The sequence below is a fragment of the Yamadazyma tenuis genome, chromosome 2, assembly GCF_029203305.1.
Source record: "Yamadazyma tenuis chromosome 2, complete sequence".
Lineage (NCBI taxonomy): Eukaryota > Fungi > Ascomycota > Pichiomycetes > Serinales > Debaryomycetaceae > Yamadazyma > Yamadazyma tenuis.
Genome location: NC_089462.1, coordinates 101,747 through 119,748, shown reverse-complemented (window position 1 = coordinate 119,748; position 18,002 = coordinate 101,747). Strand labels below are relative to the sequence as shown.

At 42.4% G+C, this 18,002-nt stretch overlaps 11 protein-coding genes and 1 non-coding gene across 12 annotated transcripts; 3 read left to right on the top strand and 9 right to left on the bottom strand. All coding sequences in view use genetic code 12, as the record gives it.

Moving 5' to 3' along the window:
• Positions 1-24: 24 nt before the first annotated feature.
• GON7 (chromatin DNA-binding EKC/KEOPS complex subunit gon7) lies at positions 25-351 on the bottom strand (the record flags this gene model as incomplete). The annotated part of the gene is made up of 1 exon (XM_006690044.1): positions 25-351. The coding sequence occupies one exon, from the start codon at positions 349-351 to the stop codon at positions 25-27; it is 327 nt and encodes a 108-aa protein (XP_006690107.1).
• Positions 352-409: 58 nt separating this feature from the next.
• PSN45_001312 (uncharacterized protein) lies at positions 410-2,083 on the bottom strand (the record flags this gene model as incomplete). Its single annotated transcript, XM_006690045.2, has 1 exon — positions 410-2,083. The coding sequence occupies one exon, from the start codon at positions 2,081-2,083 to the stop codon at positions 410-412; it is 1,674 nt and encodes a 557-aa protein (XP_006690108.1).
• Positions 2,084-2,273: 190 nt separating this feature from the next.
• Positions 2,274-2,921, bottom strand: RPL26A (60S ribosomal protein uL24; the record flags this gene model as incomplete). Its single annotated transcript, XM_006690047.2, has 2 exons — positions 2,274-2,638; positions 2,903-2,921. The coding sequence occupies 2 exons, from the start codon at positions 2,919-2,921 to the stop codon at positions 2,274-2,276; spliced, it is 384 nt and encodes a 127-aa protein (XP_006690110.1).
• A 257-nt stretch (positions 2,922-3,178) lies between these two features.
• On the bottom strand, positions 3,179-3,252 carry PSN45_001310. The gene has a single exon. It is a non-coding gene; the product is annotated as a tRNA-Arg (tRNA).
• Positions 3,253-3,469: 217 nt separating this feature from the next.
• Positions 3,470-4,729, bottom strand: STE2 (pheromone alpha factor receptor; the record flags this gene model as incomplete). Its single annotated transcript, XM_006690048.2, has 1 exon — positions 3,470-4,729. One exon carries the CDS (start codon positions 4,727-4,729, stop codon positions 3,470-3,472), a length of 1,260 nt encoding a protein of 419 aa, XP_006690111.1.
• A 787-nt stretch (positions 4,730-5,516) lies between these two features.
• Positions 5,517-6,713, top strand: GAL83 (galactose metabolism- protein; the record flags this gene model as incomplete). The annotated part of the gene is made up of 1 exon (XM_006690050.2): positions 5,517-6,713. The coding sequence occupies one exon, from the start codon at positions 5,517-5,519 to the stop codon at positions 6,711-6,713; it is 1,197 nt and encodes a 398-aa protein (XP_006690113.1).
• A 44-nt stretch (positions 6,714-6,757) lies between these two features.
• On the bottom strand, positions 6,758-7,126 carry PSN45_001307 (uncharacterized protein; the record flags this gene model as incomplete). Its single annotated transcript, XM_006690051.1, has 1 exon — positions 6,758-7,126. One exon carries the CDS (start codon positions 7,124-7,126, stop codon positions 6,758-6,760), a length of 369 nt encoding a protein of 122 aa, XP_006690114.1.
• A 335-nt stretch (positions 7,127-7,461) lies between these two features.
• PSN45_001306 (uncharacterized protein) lies at positions 7,462-8,049 on the bottom strand (the record flags this gene model as incomplete). The annotated part of the gene is made up of 1 exon (XM_066157632.1): positions 7,462-8,049. One exon carries the CDS (start codon positions 8,047-8,049, stop codon positions 7,462-7,464), a length of 588 nt encoding a protein of 195 aa, XP_066013729.1.
• Positions 8,050-8,685: 636 nt separating this feature from the next.
• CCT2 (T-complex protein 1 subunit beta) lies at positions 8,686-10,266 on the bottom strand (the record flags this gene model as incomplete). The annotated part of the gene is made up of 1 exon (XM_006690446.1): positions 8,686-10,266. One exon carries the CDS (start codon positions 10,264-10,266, stop codon positions 8,686-8,688), a length of 1,581 nt encoding a protein of 526 aa, XP_006690509.1.
• Positions 10,267-10,615: 349 nt separating this feature from the next.
• PSN45_001304 (uncharacterized protein) lies at positions 10,616-12,229 on the top strand (the record flags this gene model as incomplete). The annotated part of the gene is made up of 1 exon (XM_006690053.1): positions 10,616-12,229. One exon carries the CDS (start codon positions 10,616-10,618, stop codon positions 12,227-12,229), a length of 1,614 nt encoding a protein of 537 aa, XP_006690116.1.
• Positions 12,230-12,276: 47 nt separating this feature from the next.
• PSN45_001303 (DNA-binding protein) lies at positions 12,277-12,888 on the bottom strand (the record flags this gene model as incomplete). The annotated part of the gene is made up of 1 exon (XM_006690054.2): positions 12,277-12,888. One exon carries the CDS (start codon positions 12,886-12,888, stop codon positions 12,277-12,279), a length of 612 nt encoding a protein of 203 aa, XP_006690117.1.
• A 63-nt stretch (positions 12,889-12,951) lies between these two features.
• On the top strand, positions 12,952-17,637 carry PSN45_001302 (uncharacterized protein; the record flags this gene model as incomplete). The annotated part of the gene is made up of 2 exons (XM_006690055.2): positions 12,952-14,600; positions 15,354-17,637. 2 exons carry the CDS (start codon positions 12,952-12,954, stop codon positions 17,635-17,637), a joined length of 3,933 nt encoding a protein of 1,310 aa, XP_006690118.2.
• Between the last annotated feature and the right edge of the window lie 365 nt (positions 17,638-18,002).

Sequence of the window (18,002 nt, the reverse complement as noted above, 5' to 3'; positions counted from 1 at the left end):
TAATTCATAAATGATCTAATGGATTTAGTCACTTTCATCTTCATCTACTCCATCATCCAAAATCCGTCTTTCGATATCCTTGGAGTCCTGTTCTTTGGCATACTTCATGCGCTCCGTCAAGAATATGTTGATGTTGTCCTGTAAACTGGTTAATTTAGCTCTCAACTGTCCTAAAGAGCTGTTAGAAGCCTCTGTAGGTCTATCTCGATCTTGACCTCCAGCCTTGATAACGACGTCTGAAATCTGGGTGGTTTTTCCGTCTGTGGTATGAGGCCCATCACCAACCCCAATCTCATGTTCGTTGGTGAAATCGGGCGCTCGGTACTTGGCTATAGGCGTTAAATCAACCATGTTGGTGGTGGAGATTAGAAAAAAAATAAAGATGCGAAATCACATTAGATGACATAGACTACTTACAGGAAAAATCCTTGATAGGAATTTGGCTGGCCACATTGGCATAGGCATTGAACTTGATCTCTATTATTTCATCTTGGGAGAATGGTAAGTAAGGAATGTCGAAACATGAAGATGCCATCAAGTAACCGTAAAATACTCTCAAGACACTTTCGTCTGCAATAATCAACACATCTCCACTCATTCTTTCCATTTCGAGAATCAAGGGTTCTATCTTTATGGCCAAATCGTGGTACAGTTCAGCCCTGGAAAACCGGTGATGGTAAGGGTCCTTTAAGTATTGCTCATATTCGGTGGGAAAAGCTTCTTTGATTTCATCTTCCTCCATGGACCCTACAACCCCAGGGTTCTTTTGAGACAATTGAATTCGGTGCCTGACATTGATATTGGCCGCTTTGAAGTACTTGGTGGATTCTATAGTTCTCTTCTTCACAGAGGTCCATACTACCATGGAATTGACATCCACCCCATCGGCTCCTGCTGGTAGGTGTTTTTCATCCAACGAAAACAGTCTTTTCTGCTTTAAAGACGTGGGTGTGTTGGTTCCGGGAGTCCCATCCTCGTCTTGAATACCAAGGTCAATGTTTTCGACGTATTCTTTCCTCTGTTTCTGTAAATGCTCGATCAACGTATAGCATAAGTTTTTGGCATAGGTTTTCCCGTTGGTGTCCAAGGGAGGATCATCACTATAGTTGATGGAATTGTTATGGCACCGGGCAAAAAACACCGATCCAGACTTGATACGGGAGTTCATCAAGAAAAACACCACCTTGTTGATCAAGTAGCCATAGTTGGAGTTGTGCAATTCAATTCGTTCACCAAAGTTAATGAACTTGATATATGATAACTTATTGTTATCATCTTCATCTCCCATGGGGATATAGTATGGCATTAACGCCTTGATTCTGTCACTATAGTCCTTATAGGCCTTATCGTAGTCCCAGTTGGCGTAGTCTGGAGAAGACGCTGCTGCTGACTCCATGTTCTTCATGATAATGGTGTCGTCCGTCACAGAACTTTCAATGAACAACGTCTGAATGTTCAAGTTCTTAAATTTCTCGTGCAACTCGAACCTATTCTTAGGGAATGGGTTGACTGCATCGTATATAGCAACTTGTCCCTTGTCGTTCTCAAAGAAATTCAACATATCATTGGTGCACTCGTTGATAATCTTGAGTCTCAACTTTGTATCCTCAATGAACAAACTTTGGTCCAAATCATCAAAATTCCGCCTTCTGTAATCCCCCAAGTGAAACGAATGAGTCTTAACCCCCAACCATCTCAAGTAACGGGTTAAGGAAACCGATAAATGGGTCTTACCTCTTCCTGGTAATCCTGCCAATACAATACAGATTTTACCAGCGTGAAACAATCTACCTGATTCGGTGGAATACAACTGGGCGGGAGAAATATGGTTGGCATCGATTTCCTTGTGGACTCCATCAACTCCCGTGATGTCACTTAGTCTTCTCCTTCCTTGGTTAGAGGCTTCCAGAGGTCTTTCTACCAAGTTGGGTTTACTGTCGTTGTGGAAAGACCACCTTTTTGTAGTTCTTCTACCTGAGTTGGCAGCAGGAATGGGAGTCGTTGATACGCTTATGGGCTCTGAGCCAAAGCCATTGGTCAACTCACAGTCTTCGGCAAACACAGGGCTTGTTGGTGAAGTCATGATTGAAATAGGTCCCCCCGGGTTGTGATTAGTGCGAATTGAATTTAAATTAAGCACAGGCAAATTTGAAGGACGAGCCTCCACCTCGAAACTTTTACAAAGCTATAATACATTCATATTTAACAAATTATTTAAAGATTTTGGTTACTTTTATTTATGTATAAACGTTATCTTATTAATATGAATTAATTTATTCGAACTTACCACCCTTTCTTTCAATCAAAGCCTTTCTGTCTTTGTCCAAATGTAATTTAGTAATGACAACTTTAGATGGGTGCAAGTTGATTGGCACGGAGGCACCGTTGGACTTTTCCTTTTGAACCTTGTCAACTTGGATGGCGAACTTCAATCTGTACACAGAAGAGATCTTACCTTCAGAACCCTTCTTGGAACCTCTGACAACCAAAACTTCGTCTTCTTTTCTGATTGGCAAAGATTTGATGTTGAATTGTTCTCTCAATTCCTTGGATAATGGAGCAGACAACAACTTTCTTCTTTCCACGGAGGAAGAGGTGAAGTAAGCCTTTCTAGCTTTAGAACGAGAAGATGAAACGTCTAGAGATTGTTAGTATGGAAAAACATGGATATTGGGTACAATAAGGTGCTCAGTTATGAAGGATGCTCAACCGAGAAGTGAAGGAATAGAAGGAAACCTTTGAGTGACACTTTCATGAGGTTTGAATATAGGTTCATTTGACATCCACTTAATTTTAGGAGTAGGAGGTGGTTCGAGTCCCACTAAAGGAAGGGTGTATGTTTGGTGCTTAAGCTTGCGTGATAACAATGAAACCTTTTGTCTCCATTAGATGTATATCATACCTTGACTGATCTTGGCCATTTTCGTCTATATGTAATGTATTGAAATAAAAATTCAATTGAAAATTTCCTAGCACTTGATGAGAATTTTTTTCGCTCGCACAGACAGATGATGGGGTTACACAAAGACCCCTGCGACTATCGCGGTCACAGGGCAGCAGCCCTAACATAATGTAAGCCAAAAGAAAACTATCAGAATACGACCTCGAGGCCTTTTAGTTGGTGATACGTACAGAAGTTAATAACAAGCACAGGTTCTGAATGGTAAAAAAAAAAACCAACCCTTGGCGGGACTCGAACCCGCAATCATAACCGCCGGAAGATTACACCTTAACCAATTAGGCCACAAGGGCGCGTCTAGCAAGAAATTTTAGACTGTTATCTACGCCATGAACAGAGTGTAGTGCCTTCACCAACACTAGTCAACAGACATTTGTACTTGTTTTGTATCAGAAGCGTAGCAGGATGAACCTGTTGACTTCCCAGTCGTTGTAGAATGTGGCCTCTGTATTTATCACTTTTCTGAGATCTGAAATGGTATTACCTCTACGGCTGCAAAATTCACATATTTCATTTCATTCCTATATCAGTATTTGTGATTAAAAGATTGCCTCCAACTATGGGGGGAGTGGTCTTGGAGAAGCTGTCATCGGAGTATACAGATATATGCTCCTTCATTTGGCCTCCTTCATTTCCCTGAAGAATCTCTAAAATATCATGAGGTATAGACTTCTGGCTAATTGTGTCAAAATGATCATGAACCACCACTTTATCAACTGCAGAAACTGCTTCAGAACTGTTCATCTTCTGTAACTTGTCTGGAAAGAATGCAAATACGTTCTCGTTCAAAGTATCATTATCACTGGGAGAAGGAGAAGATAGTTCTGAGAGACTAGAGTTTGAGCCTGAAAAGTACAAGGAAGCAGCCGACATCAACGAACGGGAATTATTGGCAATTGAAGCCCAAATCGATGTGAATGGCAACAACACCACGGTGATGGTGGTGCTTATGTGGATCAAAATATCATTATACCCGTAGAAAGCATAGGCCAAAATCGTTAAGATAGTAGGTACAAACAACGTCTGGGTGAACATGATCAAAAGAATGTGGTAGCTCAGAAACTGCTTGAGACCCAAGTATCTTCTTGTTCTCACCGCTGCAACAAGCTTCAATACCAACACCAAACTCATGGCAATCACAGAAGCAGAGTAGAGAATGGGAGGTAATCCAGTAACCCAGCTGTCCATAATATACGGGTCTGTACTGTAGAATATGTGCTGATACTGTTTGGTACTTGCAACTGCACTATTTACATAGAATCCAAACGTCACAGCCATCAACACTCCCAACGCCAGGGTCATGAATACACCGAACTTGCGGACTTCGGGGCTTCTGAAGATGATGTATATCTGGTACGTAAACGATACTTGAATGAGCATCACCAAGATAATCAATGCAGCATTTGCAGCCACACTCACCTTATAGAAATGCTTTTGATCATCAGAAATAATTCCCGTGAACGAAGCAGTTATGGTACTCAATGGCGACTTCATGAAACCTATGAACAAGCTGGACCGGACTATAGCAAAGAACAAGATCACCTGGTTCAAAACAAACACCGGAGTTTTCTTATTGCGGATGAACAAGTTCAACAACACCAAAAGTGTAAGACACACGGTAATGGCACATGAGTGGATGACCAAGTATTGAATCAGAAACAGCAGTTGAGAATCCAAATCATTAAATGTGATGGTATACACCTCGTCACTCAATGGTAGTGCAAAGTTTAGAGAAATGTCACCAGGGTGGTTAAGTAAGTAGGAATCCATTTTTTTTGACAATTCAAGAGACAGACATTGGTGGGGATATATATAGAAAGGCAGGGGTACCAGAGCCTGGGTGTGGGTGGGAGTTTGCTAGATGGAAATCAAGATCACCCATCTTTGTGTTTTACTTAGGGACCAAAATTACCTGATTGAGCGATGCCAATAGGCCAGAAGCCTCGAAGATTGCCCACACCGCAAATAAGCCCTTAGCGGGTCCTATTGACCGATCCCAAAGTGGTATTAATTATCTATGACTTCAGAGATCCCAAACGTACGAATATGTGGTCTGGTACACATTGCTGACCATTTGAGTATCATATCGGTAACCGGGCATGACTTCGGATTTCGCAGTCAAATCCCCAGCGCCAAACCTGAAGCCCTGGCGGTAGGCACACGACGATAATTTGATTAAACTCTTGACAGACAATAGACCCCAGAGATCTAACAACCGAAACCATCTGGAGTAGATAACCATCGTACAGATACTTACAAAGCCACCATCAACATCCATATTTATTGGTGGTGGATGGCTTTCTATTTGGTCTTATCACCCCGTGGAATATTTTTTCAGTGGGTCCGCCTTTTTTCCATGACTGAGCATGAAGAAGTTGAAAACTCAAATCTCTAGATAAACAACAAGTGTTTTAAGAATACTGCAAAAAATTATCGGCAGCTTGGGGAATTAGACACATCATAAGGCTGAACCTCCCGTCACTTTCTATTTCAGGAATTGTCATCCATTGTTGCCCATTTTAACCTGACAATCTGTCTTTAATCCCGCTGTTGTCCAATGTCCAATTCTTCAGCGCCTGGTGAATCCAAGGACATTTCTATGGTGGATGTGTCCAACGCCTTACCGGACGTTTCTTCTGGCGACAACCAGAGCCAGGATACCTTTACCGCTCCTCCAATCCGAAGAAAATCCACGTTAATATTGACTGACGAAGACCATATGAAGCTTGAAGAACCTTTGACAAACACCTCGAACACTGACGCAGACACGATGCACATCGACCGAAGTCAGACCAACTTGAACCAGGGGCCCGCCCAGCTGTCGCCACCGCCAGCCTCGTCCCAGTCCCAACAACTGCCTCCCCCTCCTCCAGCACAAGCGACCGCAGAAGCTGATCTCACCGTAACGGTACCAGTGGAGATCAAATGGTCCCAGGGTGGCGAAAAAGTGTACGTGACAGGCTCCTTCACGGGATGGAGAAAAATGATTGGTTTGGCTAGACAGCCCGACAATAACTTTTTAATCACTTTGGGATTGCCGGTGGGAACCCATCGGTTCAGGTTTGTTATCGACAACGAATTACGGTTTAGTGATTACTTACCTACGGCCACCGATCAGATGGGGAATTTTGTCAACTACGTGGAGGTAACTCCTGAAAACGTCCAACTGTATCTTGATCAACAGGCCCACGCGGACCTTTCAGACGAAGATAAGTCCGAGCTTGAAAGTCAGCTTACAGACGAAGAAACGTCGGTGGGGGATGTCCAACCACCAACGCTGTTACTGCGTAAGAGCTCTATTTCCAGGTCGGCCACCCGCTCCGACTCTATGTGGGGGTTGACCAATGATGACGATGATATGGGTAATGGGTATTCGAGGTATCACGACGAAGACATCGATGCGAACTTGCACAAAACATACCAGTTTATCAACGACATACCCCCGATTTTTGTGGATCCAAAGGTGATGGAGCAGTACTACATGGCGATTGAAAAACAGTCTAAAGCACAGAATGGTCAACAGGCCTGGTTGCATCCTCCACAGCTTCCTCCGCATTTGGAAAATGTTATCTTGAACAATTTCAACTCGATGGATAGAGATAATAACTCGGGTGCGTTACCGATTCCCAACCACGTTGTATTGAATCACTTGGCCACCACCAGCATCAAGCACAACACTTTGTCGGTGGCGTCCATCGTGAGATACAAGCGTAAGTACGTTACCCAGGTGCTCTACGCTCCATTGCAGCAATGATTGGTGCGTTTAATTCATAACTAGCATAAATACATAACACGAAGTCAATACGCCCCGTGTGGGGGGTTGTCACGGCCACCGGTGTCTGCCCCCGTGCCAGCCTCGTAAGAGCCTCCGCTGTGCGAGGTGTTGCCGGAGTTGTGGGAGTTACGACCGTAGGAGTCGGAGTCGAAGTTGTTACGCCCACCGTCACCGGCACCACCATATGAATCCCGCCCGTAGGTGTCAGTGTTAGGCCCCAAATCACCGCCACCAGAGACGTAGGGATCGCTCCGTGCTGATTGAGTTGTTTTCGACTCCTTCTTTTTAGTATCTTTCAATTTTTGATCTTGAGAGATCTTTTGGTGCTCTTCATCGCTGGAGGAGCTGGAAGATGAGTCAGATGAGTTTTTGTGTCCTAAGCCGAAAACCATTGTGTAATTATTCAGACTACCCGAAAAGACGTAATATATATACAAAAACCTTAGCCTGTTACATCATTGATCACGAATAATGGAAAGCATCAGTTTGCAGCCTTCGCACCCAGGAACAAAAATCCGGGGTTATGGGTTCATGCGCGGTACGGCAAGAGGGGTTAAAGGTGCAACAGTGTAACAGCAACCTTTCTAGTGGGGGGAAATAGGGTTTAGTGGTCAATGCCATTATAGTGGCCATTGACATGATTTAGAACTTTTTTTAGTGTGGCTGAAATTGCTGATTTAATTTTTTTATTGCTATAACGTGGTACATAATACACTTAAAATTAAAATTAGTATCTGTCGCTGTCTCTGTCGTTGGAGCCATAAGAGTCTCCACCTCTAGAAGAGCCGTACGAGTCGTCATTACCGCCTCTAGAAGAGCCGTATGAGTCTTCGTTGTCACGGTTAGAAGAACCATACGAGTTGTCGTTGTCACGTTTGGAAGAACCATAAGAGTCGCTGTTTCCAGAACCATAAGAGTCAGTGTTTCCAGAACCGTAAGAGTCACTGTTTCCAGAACCGTAAGAGTCAGTGTTTCCTTTAGAACCGTAAGAGTCACTGTTTCCTTTAGAACCATAAGAATCATCGTTTCCACCTCTAGAGCTTCCGTACGAATCACTGTTTCCAGAACCATACGAGTCAGTGTTTCCAGAACCGTAAGAGTCGCTGTTTCCAGAACCGTAAGAACCACTGTTTCCAGAACCATAAGAGTCGCTGTTTCCTTTAGAACCATAGGAGTTGTCGTTGTCTCTGGAGTTAGAAGAACCGTACGAGTTGTTGTTATCTCTAGAGGAAGATCTGTCTCTCGAAGAAGATCTGTCTCTAGAAGAAGATCTGTCGTTCTTGTCGTTGTCGTTGTCACCAAATCCGAATACCATTTTGAAAGTTAATTGATGAAAAATCCCAAGGGCCAATTGGGGTGGTATTTATAGTTTGCTTCACGTGTCGGCCATTGCACGTTCGGAGAAATTTCAAGTGGTGGAATCCAATTGACAATTTCATTATGAATTTCCCCATTATGTCATTGCTCCATCGCACTCATCAAAAATAAAAAAAAACACACCTTAGTGGACTCGCTTGCACATAACAGACCTCCTTGTCGCCATCAATAGCCGGCTTCCGCGTTGAATCAGCACCTTATTGTAAATTTCACCCTCACTGCCGGGGTGGTGCATTTGTGTACGCGTGCCTCAGATGCAAACATCCATGTAATTGCGACCACCGAACATTCTCCTCGCAACCAATCATCTGCAACAAGTGTGGAGACTTTGTAAACCTGGTTTGTTTGTTTTTGTGGTCACCCATTTGTGGAGTATGGCATTGTGGCGAATTGGAATTTTCAGCGAGGCAGTGGGATAGCAAGGTTGATGCAGGGTGAAGAAGGGGGTGAAGAGCAGCATAAATTTCCTAAATCGTATTTTAACATTTAGCCAATTGAGACCCAGATGTCCATAGATATGACTCCTGAAGGAGTCTACTCCTACTAGTTGTTTGCATTACTATCTACAAATGGTTCAATGGTTTCTGTCGGCGGTTCTAGGCTTGGCCTTCAAAATGTTGTCGACCCTCAATAGAACTTCAGCCGCTTCCGACGCAGACGACACCACTGCGCGTTTCAACTTGAACGACTCAACAACCCCCAATTCTCTCATATCAGTCACCACTCCGTTATTCAAGTCCAACCCAGAAGTGGTGATGCCGTTGTAGATGGCCGACCGTAACTTGGTCACCAACTCAGACGAGTCAAATCCGGCATTATCAGCCAAAATCGTGGGTAATTGACGCAAGGCTTTGGCAAACGATTCGATGGCCAACGCTTTTTTACCCGTCTCATTGGCAGCAATCTGGTCCACGGCCTTGGACATGATCATCTCAGAACATCCTCCTCCCAAACACGTCTTGGGTTCTCTGGTGGTTTGCGATAACACCGACAACGCATCATGTAATGATCTCTCAGCTTCTTCCAAGCCCTGATCGGTAGCACCTCTTAACACAACCGTACAAGCTTCTCCGGCCTTAACCCCAGAGAACTTCAACATGGACGACTCTCCAATGATGATTTCTTCGATGGTTTTACAGTATCCCAACTTGGCACCAGCAGCGTTGTCGAAAGTCGACACAACCTCTCCCCCGGTGACTAAAGCCAATCTTTCAATCCCGTCGAAGTCAGCGTGTTCGATGGAGTTGATTTTGGCGTCTGTGAATAGTTGCTCAGGGTAATCATAGATCAATTGTCTGTTGATGAAGCACTGAGCGTTATACTTTTTGATCTTCTCAACCTTGGTCTTCATCTTCAACTTTTCAGCCTTCTCCAAATCAGCCAATTTAGACGTGGAATCGACTTTGAATTTGGCACCAAAGATCTTCACCTTATCAGTATCCATGGATGTGTTGGCGATCAAGATATTCACGTCTTCGATCTTCTTTGGTTGATTTATTCCAAACTTCTTTTCCAAGATAAACCCTTCGTCCAAAAATGAATCGGCCAATTTACCACCGGGAATCTTGATGATTTGAATATTATTAAGGTTGGTGGATCCCTTCAATCTTAACACAGCATCGACGGCCAATTTAGCGAAATGTTCTTTGTCTTGGGACAAAATCTTCGAAGATAAGGTGGTTTTGGCGATGTTGATCAAATCTTTTCTGAACAAAGCTTCATCCTTACCATTGTCCACAGCTGTCTTGGTCAAGGCGTCTATAGCCACCTGACTGGCGATTCTGTAACCTTCGATGATGGTTTGAGGATGGATCTTCTTGTTGATCAAAAACTCGGCCTCTCTTAACAATTCGGCTGCCAATACGGTCACAGACGTGGTTCCATCTCCAACTTCGTCATCTTGCACCTTAGAAATGTTGACCAATACTTTGGCAGCAGGATTATCCAACGGGATGGACTTCAAAATAGTGGCACCATCATTAGTGATCATTGATTTATTCATATCAGAAGCACTCTGCAATAACTTATCCATTCCTTTCGGTCCCAAGGTGGACTTCACGAGGTCTCCCACGGCAATGGCACCAATGAAGGACGATAAACGAGCGTTTTCGGCTCTCTCTTCACTGGCTTGATCTCCAAAAATTTGTACTGACATTATTCTGGTACTGGTGAGCTTGTGGTAGGCAAATTGAAAAATCTTCAAACATCCGCGACTTACGTGTCTGGGGAGAATCTCATCAGCAAATAAACTTGGTTGTATATAATATTATCAAAAGACTTTTGCAAACTACTATCAAATAGTTGTGGCTATCTGCTATCATAAAATTATAGGTTTCCTGCGTGCTTAGTGTATATACCGCAGTCTATAACCGTCATTTCTATTGGGTTTCATTCGAGTTCTCAAGTTCTCCATTTTTTTCTCAGCCGGTCCAAACCAAGCGAGACGCTATCAAATCAAACATATTGTGAGTGATAATATTCGTTGACTGAAACCACTCATACCAATGACAACAAAATTGCTGGTGATATCCAAGGACGAAGCAGACTTGACGCCCGAGGAACGAGAGCAAAAGAACATCTTGGTGTCTATTGCCAATACCAAGCCAAATGATTACGAAAAGTTATTCAGTAAGCTAGATATCTCCAACAATGGAGAAATTACTCTTCAAGAGTTCAAAAAAGCATTGTTGAGGATGGACCATCCGGTCAAGGAGAACGAAGAGTTGGTGAAGCGGATTTTCACCAGTTTGGATACCAATAACGATAATAAGGTTGATTTCAACGATTTCAAACTATATTTGACTGTCACCGACGACCAGATTCTCCAAGGTTTCAAGAAAATAGATCAAGACAATGATGGGAAGCTCAACAAACAAGACTTTGCCCATTACTTGAACAAAAAATTGCATTTAAGTCCTACCACCGAGAGCGTTGACACTATTTTCAACCAAATTGATACCAAGCATGATGGGTTTGTAACTTTCGACGAGTTCAGAGACTTTTTGTTATTGATGCCGCGTTTGGACGGCTCAAGAATCAAGACAGCGTTCCAGTATATCGTGGAAGAGTTGGACATATCATCAGATGGTGATGTTACGGTCATTAATCAATTTTTAAATGGGTTCGGGTACTTTTTGGCCGGAGGTATTTCGGGCGTTGTTTCGAGAACATGCACTGCTCCCTTCGACAGGATAAAGGTATTCTTGATCGCAAGAACCGACTTGGCATCGACGGTGTTGACTCCTCGTAAAGTAATAGAAGAGAGAATCAGCCATCGCACGGTGATTGAAGAAGCCAAAAAGGCTGAAGCTCACCTCCATCATAAGACAATCAGGTCGCCAATCATCCAAGCAGCTAGAACGATCTGGAAACAAGGAGGATTCAAAGGCTTTTATGTTGGGAATGGGTTGAACATTTTTAAAGTGTTTCCTGAGTCTGCCATGAAATTCGGGACTTTTGAATTCACCAAAAGGCTCTTGGCCACGGTGGAAGGAGTCGAAGACACTAAGGATTTGTCCAAAGTGTCGACGTATTTGGCAGGTGGTTTGGGAGGTGTGGTTGCACAGTTCACAGTATACCCCATTGATACTTTGAAGTTTAGGCTCCAATGTTCAAATATCGATGCAAATGTCAGCTTGTTCAACACTGCCAAAGATTTGTTCCGGGAAGGAGGATTGCGTATTTTCTACCGGGGGATATTCGTTGGAGTTGCAGGTATATTCCCATATGCGGCATTGGATTTGGGGACTTTTACCACCATCAAGAAATGGTTGGTGAAGAGACAGATGACAAAGTATGGTATCAAGCACGAAGAAGATGTCAAGTTACCCAACTACATGGTGTTGGGATTAGGGGCATTGTCTGGATCGTTTGGGGCTACTATGGTTTACCCCGTCAACTTGTTAAGAACAAGATTACAAGCTCAAGGCACTTATGCCCATCCTTATAGATATGATGGATTCAGAGATGTGCTTCAAAAAACCATTCAAAACGAAGGATATCCCGGGTTATTCAAAGGGCTTGTACCTAATTTGGCTAAGGTTGCTCCTGCGGTGGCCATTAGTTATTTCATGTATGAGAACTTGAAGAACATATTTGAGTTGGAGACCAACAAGTGAAAAGTTTCCAGATATGTATATAGTAAATAATTCATAAAGCTCATTAATTATATGTCGTGATACTCTACATAGGCATTGAAGTTAAGGAACCCAACACTCACTTCTTCAAGTGCTTTCAAGTTGGTGAGATGAGAGGGTTTGGAGTTGTACACCCAATTTTCATCTTGATTCAAGTTGAGGCTCGAGGTAATGAGAAGCTTGAACTCCAATTCCATGAGTGCCATGACACTCTTGAGGTGTTGTAGATGATGGAATAGAAACGCGTTTGCCTGCTTATAGATTTCATCCCAGGTGAACCCGTCTATGTCTATGGCTGCACTTCTGCTCTCATCCTCGGAGATTTTAGCAGACAACTTGATGAACTCATCAAACCTGATACAGTATCTGTAGTAGATTTTGTCCTTATTGAAAAGAAGGAGCGTTAGTTCACTGATTTGATTGGAAGTAATGAGTAATTTACTGAACCTATTGATAAAGTCATCGATGTACTCGTTTAGCATCTTGGACCTTGACCGATAGACAACCATATTTAGCGACCGGAAAGGCTCGAAGATGTATTCGGGATAAACCTTGTGGTAGTAAAGAATCGAGTTAATCCACCCCACTAATATCTCCTTCACCAACTTCAACACATTCCCCACATTGAGCTCTAACTCCATACTATAAGATGTCTGCGCGAATCGAGGCGCGCTGCAATTGCAAAATATACACAACGCGAGGCCATGTTGAACCAAATACAAAAGGCAGATATCCAGAGAATCACATCTGGGCAGGTGATTATAGATCTTTTGTCCATTGTCAAGGAGCTTGTGGAAAACAGCATTGACGCCAGCAGTGATTTGATCGAAATCGCGTTCAAAGAACATGGACTAGAGACCATTGAAATCAATGATAATGGCCATGGTATCCCTCCAGAAGACCATAAGACCCTCTGCTTGAAACACTTCACGTCCAAAATCTCAAGGTTTGAAGATCTTGATCTGGTCCAGACGTTGGGGTTCAGAGGAGAAGCATTGAGTTCAATATGTTCTGTTGCATCGGTTCAAATCACCACCAGTACCAAGGAAAGCTTACCAGGGGCCACCGAGTTGGAATACGACCATATGGGTGAGCTTGTGAAGCAGGAAATAGTTTTGAACAAGAGGACGGATTCGGGCATGAAGATATCTGTTTCAGACATATTCAAAAACTTGCCTGTCCGTCAGAAGAACTTTGTGAAGAATATCAAAAAAGAGTTCAACAAGATGATTCTGTTTCTCTACAACTACATCATCATCAACCCCCAAATAAAGTTTGTGGTGACAAACCTGGTGGCAGGAAAGAAGAAGGTGTTAATTTCCACTCAACGCACGGGCTCACTCTTAAATAACTTCATTATCATCTACGGCACCAAATCGGTTGAGTCACTTAAGCCAATAGATATTGAAGTTAACTCCAACTTCAAAGTTCTGGGATACATATCTTCACTTTCCATTGGTAAAGGAAGGTCTATCAAGGATAAACAACACCTCTACTTGAACAACCGCCCGATTATTCACAGTGAGATGATGAAGCTTATCAACGAGGTTTACAACCAGTTCAATAATCTCCAATTCCCGGTGTTCATTTTGAACGTGCTTATAAACGATAGTATTGACGTGAATTTAAACCCAGATAAGACCCGAATCAACTTCTCCCAGGACTTGAACGAGTTCAGACAAGAGTTAGTGAGGTTCTGGGAATCTGAGAACATGGAGCAACAACTTGTGCTCAAGCCAAGTAAAGACCCCAAACCTCAAGACCATAAACCCAAACCCGATATAATATCCACAAAACGGATCCCTATCGAATTGTCGGCCCCTAAACCCAAAAAACCTAAATTCGCCAACTACATGAACGAAGAGATCTTCAAAACCCAGAACTTAAAAACGACAGTAAACCTGCATTATATCCGCTTGAAATCGCACAAAAAAGGGGTGGTCAGCCTTAAACTGAAAGACGATACACACCCAGGTGACGAACGGCTTGTTGAAAAAGAGATCTCCGTCAGCAAACTTCAATTTAATCAAATGCAACTTATCGGACAATTCAATCTAGGGTTCATATTGACAAGACTACAAGATAATCTCTTTATTGTGGACCAACATGCGTCTGATGAAAAATACAACTACGAAGACCTCAAAAATAAATTTAGGGTGCAAAGTCAGCAGCTCATAACCCCCATCCCTTTGAATTTGAACCTTGTGGAAATACAAAAGCTAAGCGAATTTATTAATTTGGTAGAGAACAATGGGTTCAAAGTAAACGACGATAATCAGATCACTCACTTGCCCACATACAAAAATATCCAATTTGATAAAGAGGATTTAGTCGAGCTTTTAAGCCAACTTCCGTGTCATCCGATTCTTCCAAAAATTAATTCGGTGCTTGCGATGAAAGCTTGCAGGAAATCAACAATGATCGGACAACATTTAAACGTTCACACAATGAAGAAAATTTTATCCCATTTATCGGAGTTAGATAAGCCCTGGAATTGTCCGCATGGGAGACCAACTTTAAGACACTTGCACGATTTAGGAGGCATCAACAACAAGGTGACAGACTATTTGTACAAGTGAGGCCGCATCTATAATTGGAATCTTTTATATGTATTCCCTTTATATAACAACCAGTAAAATGAAATTCCTGTCTTTTGGCCACTGACTTTCTGCACCTCAATTTTAGCAGTTCGCGAAGAAGGCAAGCCCCAAAAAATATCTCTGTTTCTTCTGTCATTCTCATAATACACATCCGTTGTTATGGATGAGATCATCATCATGCCGGAAAGAAAGAGCAGGCGAACCCATAAGAATTCGCGTGATGGGTGCCCAAACTGTAAGGTCAAAAGAATAAAGTGCTCCGAAGAACTTCCCATGTGTGCAAATTGTATTAGAAAGAACTATCGATGTGGATACCTCGACTTCCCCGAAGAGAAGTTGCAAGAGATCCGAAATAAGAACCTCCCTGCCAAGGGTCGACTGCTATCAAGTGGTCTGAATGGCCCCGGAGACTTTACAGCCAAACCCAGCCGGTTTCGGAAACTAATCAGCTCCTCATCACCCTCAACTTATATTAACAGGACGAGTGTATTTTCCTCTTCCATAAGTCCCGCATTGCCTGGTCCTGTTACTGGTAAACCAAGCATCCTGAGTGCTCTGTCCACTCAACCTGAGTTTTTTTCGTTTGATCCCGACATGATTTTCCAGCCTTTTCCATATGAGAATAAGCCGTACAAGTCCTTCACTCAGCCGTCTCCTATAACCTTAGCGTACCAGACACCATTCTATCCACAAATAGATACTCCTCCGCAACCACAAATCTTCCCACTACCCAACCAAACCCATCTGCAAGGCTTGATTCAGCGAGTAATGTCTCCTCCGGCTGCTGTACACTCTCAGATGTCGCTAACTCCACAATTCACCGACCAATTGACGCAGCCCCAGCCGCTAGCCTCATCCCCACAGCCGGGATACACGGCGTACCACACGCCCATACCAATGCCCGTCACAACACAAATGCAAGCGCAAGCCCAAATTGTGCCCAACAGCAGCTACATTAATTCAGAGCTCCCCAACTATCAGATCATTGATTATGAGGTGCCCTTTAACCCTATCCACTTTAATGGCTACGACCATGGGAATAGCAACCTTGCTTCAATAAATGAGACTCCCAAGATGAATAGAGAGAAAACCAGCTTGCCGAATTGTCAAGTTAAACCCACAAAGTTTTCGAAACAAAAGTATAGTGAATTAAAGGAACCACGAGACCCACTTGCCGTCTACTACTATATGCCTGTCTGGGATAGAGAGTCATCTAGAACCTTTTGGTTTGGTTTCTTCATGTCCAGTTTCACCAACCCTATTTTCAATTCATTTTTGCTTGATAAGTCTTTGGGATTATTATTAGCAAACGTCAATGTGGTGTTGAACAGTGAATACTTGAAGAATTTCCACAACACATATCATCCTGTTAGTTCCATAAAAATAAAGAAAGAAGATAACGGGGAATTGGACAAGGTTTCGGATCCAGGTGAAACTAAGGAGAAGAAGTACCATGACTTTTTCTTTGACAAGCATGTTTTGAACACCTTCATCAAATTTAGTTATATCTACTATGCCAAGTTGATCAAATGCATTCGAGATGGGTTGACCTTAAGTGACATAGAGGACACCATTCGTATTAGTTTCTTGTCATCATATTCCAGTTACTTTTTGTTGAATTCTACAGCAGGAACAACCATCAAGTTATGCAATGGAACCTCTTCGTTATTGAAAAAGTTTGTGGGTGAATGTAAGAACTATAATCAGTTATTACCTCGAGTCAAATACATTACTGACATTCTTCATAATCATGTTAACTTCTGCTTGGTTCCCGATTTGAACTTTGACGTGATCGATACCATCACCGAACAGTTCCAAATGTTCAAGAATTTCTTGACGAATTCTACCAATCTTTATCAGTCTCTTAAAGATAGTGTGCTGATTAGAGATTTCTTGCCCAAACATGATTGTATCGAGTTTGAAAACTTTCTCAATTACTTGAACAATGACTTCCGTACCGAATTGAACCATATAAATAAGGAGTATAACACCGAAGATGATAATATTCGGATAGTATCGGTAAAATCATTGTATGAATTGGTCAACAAATATTTCAAAATGTTGCCAAGTTTGGCTAACTCGATTGGGCCTAATGTGTTCGTTATCCAAAGAGTATTTTACTTATTCTTCATTGCCACTGGGAAAGCATTGATTCACATTTTAACCCCTATCAAGTCGATTTTGAATATTGACTGTACCAATGTATTCTATCCCATCATTGACTTTGACTGTGGTGTCTTCAAAGTTGACAAAGAAAAGGATTCTTTGAATGATCTTCAGTTTGAAGAATTCAACGGCAAGACAAAGAATTTGTTGAGATTAATTAACTTTTACAACCTTCGGTCCTTATTTTATGGCCACTTTTTATCAAACAAGTCGGTTTTGGATTCAAAGTACTTAAAATTGGTGGATGGATCTATAGGAGATGTAAAGCTAGTTGAGATTTGTCCTAAAAAACTTGACTTCAGTGAGGTTCCATTGAAGTTTAACAAGAAGTTTGAGTTTAAGATTGGGTTGGAAAACTTGCCCAGGTTCCCTGAGTTTGACTATTATCCCAAAGAATGTTTCGAAAATCCCAATGGAATTTGTGAATACCCAGGTGAATTCAACTACGACATTGGATTGAGTTCATGCGATTTCAATCCTTCCAAATTGGTAGAAGAATTTTTGAACCATCAAAAGACCAAATGGGAGTTCAATACTGTGAGGCTATCAGCAATGCAAACCAGAAGCCTCTATTTCGATGAGAGTAGAAAGACTGTCAGCGAATCACTAAACCTTGATGACTAACGAAAGGTGATTGTGCACTTGCACCTTTGTATTTGTACATTTAATCCACAAACATGAAATAGAAAATGCGTAGACGGTAGTGTAGAGATGAAAAGGGTGCGGTTATCGATGTATGTCGGAGCCTTGAAATCTCCATTGTTGATGTATAACGTTCCTACGACCCCAATGAAAATTCACCAAAGTAAGGCTTCCTTAATGTTGGTACAAAAGATAGCCTGCCTGTTTTATGTTGAACAACGGAGAACAGGGTTCTTTCATGAACAGGGTCTTCTCAGAAATCGGAGCTCTCCACATGGCTCCCGTTCATTGGCAGATTAGTAAATATTAGTAATACGTGATCTACAGCGGTTTCCAAATTTCCTGCA